The sequence below is a fragment of the Daldinia decipiens genome (assembly GCF_022478715.1).
Source record: "Daldinia decipiens strain CBS 113046 unplaced genomic scaffold F4813scaffold_51, whole genome shotgun sequence".
NCBI lineage: Eukaryota > Fungi > Ascomycota > Sordariomycetes > Xylariales > Hypoxylaceae > Daldinia > Daldinia decipiens.
Genome location: NW_026054594.1, coordinates 1 through 2,039, shown reverse-complemented (window position 1 = coordinate 2,039; position 2,039 = coordinate 1). Strand labels below are relative to the sequence as shown.

General features: G+C 43.0%; 1 protein-coding gene across 1 annotated transcript; it reads left to right on the top strand.

Moving 5' to 3' along the window:
• Positions 1-677: 677 nt before the first annotated feature.
• On the top strand, positions 678-1,633 carry F4813DRAFT_383408 (uncharacterized protein; the record flags this gene model as incomplete). The annotated part of the gene is made up of 3 exons (XM_049245937.1): positions 678-918; positions 973-1,270; positions 1,411-1,633. 3 exons carry the CDS (start codon positions 678-680, stop codon positions 1,631-1,633), a joined length of 762 nt encoding a protein of 253 aa, XP_049095161.1.
• Positions 1,634-2,039: the final 406 nt, after the last annotated feature.

The following is a 2,039-nucleotide window of genomic DNA, read 5'->3' as shown; positions in this document are numbered from 1 at the left end:
AGCAAGATTGGGACGGTGTTATGACTGCGTTTGAGTCAGAATTAGGAGGCTACTACACTAGAGCCCTGACGAACATTACGGAACCTTACATCGCAAACACAAGTCAGTAATACAAGCGCTTTGTGGGGTGCCGTAAGCTTTTGAAGCTTAAGTGAAAGATAAAACCGATAATCTAAAAGTCTGCGCCGAGTCTGAGCAATTATTATAGGGCTAGAATTGTTGCCAAGTAATATTTCTTGAAGCTTGGGTAGACGCCCGGATACGGAGTTTTGGTCAACCTGCCGTAGGGCTTTTCATCCGGCTTTTTTGTCTGGTATGCCTTAATAATATATATCAATCCTAAGTGTCACGTCGTGTAACATAGCCAATCAAATAGGGGTATATCTTCAAGTATTAATGAATCCCTTTGAATGTTTTCTATACCCCCTATACAAGCGTCTTGAAGTCTTTTAGTAGTGCTGACAACAATGGATCTCACATCAAGTGCTCAGTCGCGAGCCTCGGGCTTCAAAGCGAGTCTCGCAAGTCCTGAATGCATTTATGATGAGTATATTAGACACCGAGTTCGTCTAATCCAAAAAACAATAATACTGATCTATACTAAATGCCAGTTTTCAGGATAATAGCCAGTTACATCCCTTATCCAGCCTATTAGATTAGTAACCGCAATTACAATCATGTCTGCACCACCAGTCCTCCTTTTCCTAGGCGCCGGAAAGAAACTCGGCACTCAGGTCCCTGCTATATTCGCCGAGGCAGGATACAAGATTGCCGTAGTAGCGCGAACGCCGAAGGAGGAGTTTGAGAAGCGCGGATATTACCAGGTCCAGGCTGACTTCAATAACCCCGAGAGTATCCCAGAGGTCTTTGCCAAGGTCCGAGAGAACGTCGGAATCCCGACAGTTGTTGTTTATAATGGTATTTGATTCCTTACTATATCGAAAATCTAGTCTAATAAACGTATCATTGCAGCTGTGCAATATACACTCGATGATCCAGAGGACCCTTTCGCCTCCCTTGCGCCAGAGAATGTCTCGCGGTTTCATTCCGCTGTCGCTGTAAACGGCACCACTCCGCTTATTGCAATTGAGCACGCAATTCAGGCCTTCAGATCCCTTCCCACTGGCACACCCGGGAAGTCCTTCATTTTTACTGGGAATATACTTAACCACAGTCAGTTTAAGAATCGCCTGTGCTTTGGAGTTGGAAAGACCGTGTCCGCCTACGGAGTTAGATATGCGTCAGTGGCTTATGCAAAGGAAGGTTTCAAGTGAGTTTTCTCAGCTTTCATACGATTAACCTATCGCCATTGTAAACTTTACAGTTCGACACAAGTTTAGCTTTGGGCCATATTATTAAAATCCAGTCTCTCTTTCAAATTTCGATCTATGTATTAACGAAAGTTCACAGGTTCTACTATGCTGATGAACGCTCGGAGGAGGGGCTTCCTGTAATGCGAGAGATTGATGGGCTCGTAGCTGGGAAAGAATATCTCAAAATCGCCGAGGCGCCGGAACAACTTCCCTGGCTGTATACATACACTATAGGAAGTGGATATAAGGACTTTGGAGAGAAGGACTACCTGAAGACTGTTGATAGCAACGAATCTCGGTTTTTAAAGGGGGGGCGATAAGTATCTAAAAGCTTAGGTAGTTACCTATAAAAAGCCTTCATAATACGTATTGAAGGTATAGACTTGAGAGTTCAGCTACTAACCGTGCTAATGAACATATTAGGGGTAACTCATGACAAGAGAATTTTTTTATATTTTAACTTTAAAACCTACTCATCTGCGCGTCGTAAGCTGCCTTAAACTGTTGATTCTAGACAAATAGTACGTACGATTGATGTCAATGCGCGTCGTAATTTTCGCTATAAATAGAAGGGTATGCAGCGTATAGCTCCCATCCTAGATTTTACTCTTACTTCTTTATTTAAGAATCTATAAGTCGAAACACCCTTACTGGGGCCACCCTAGTGGGGGCCACCCATTTCCCATACAAAATCAACGATTTCGCATATTTATATTTAATTCAAGA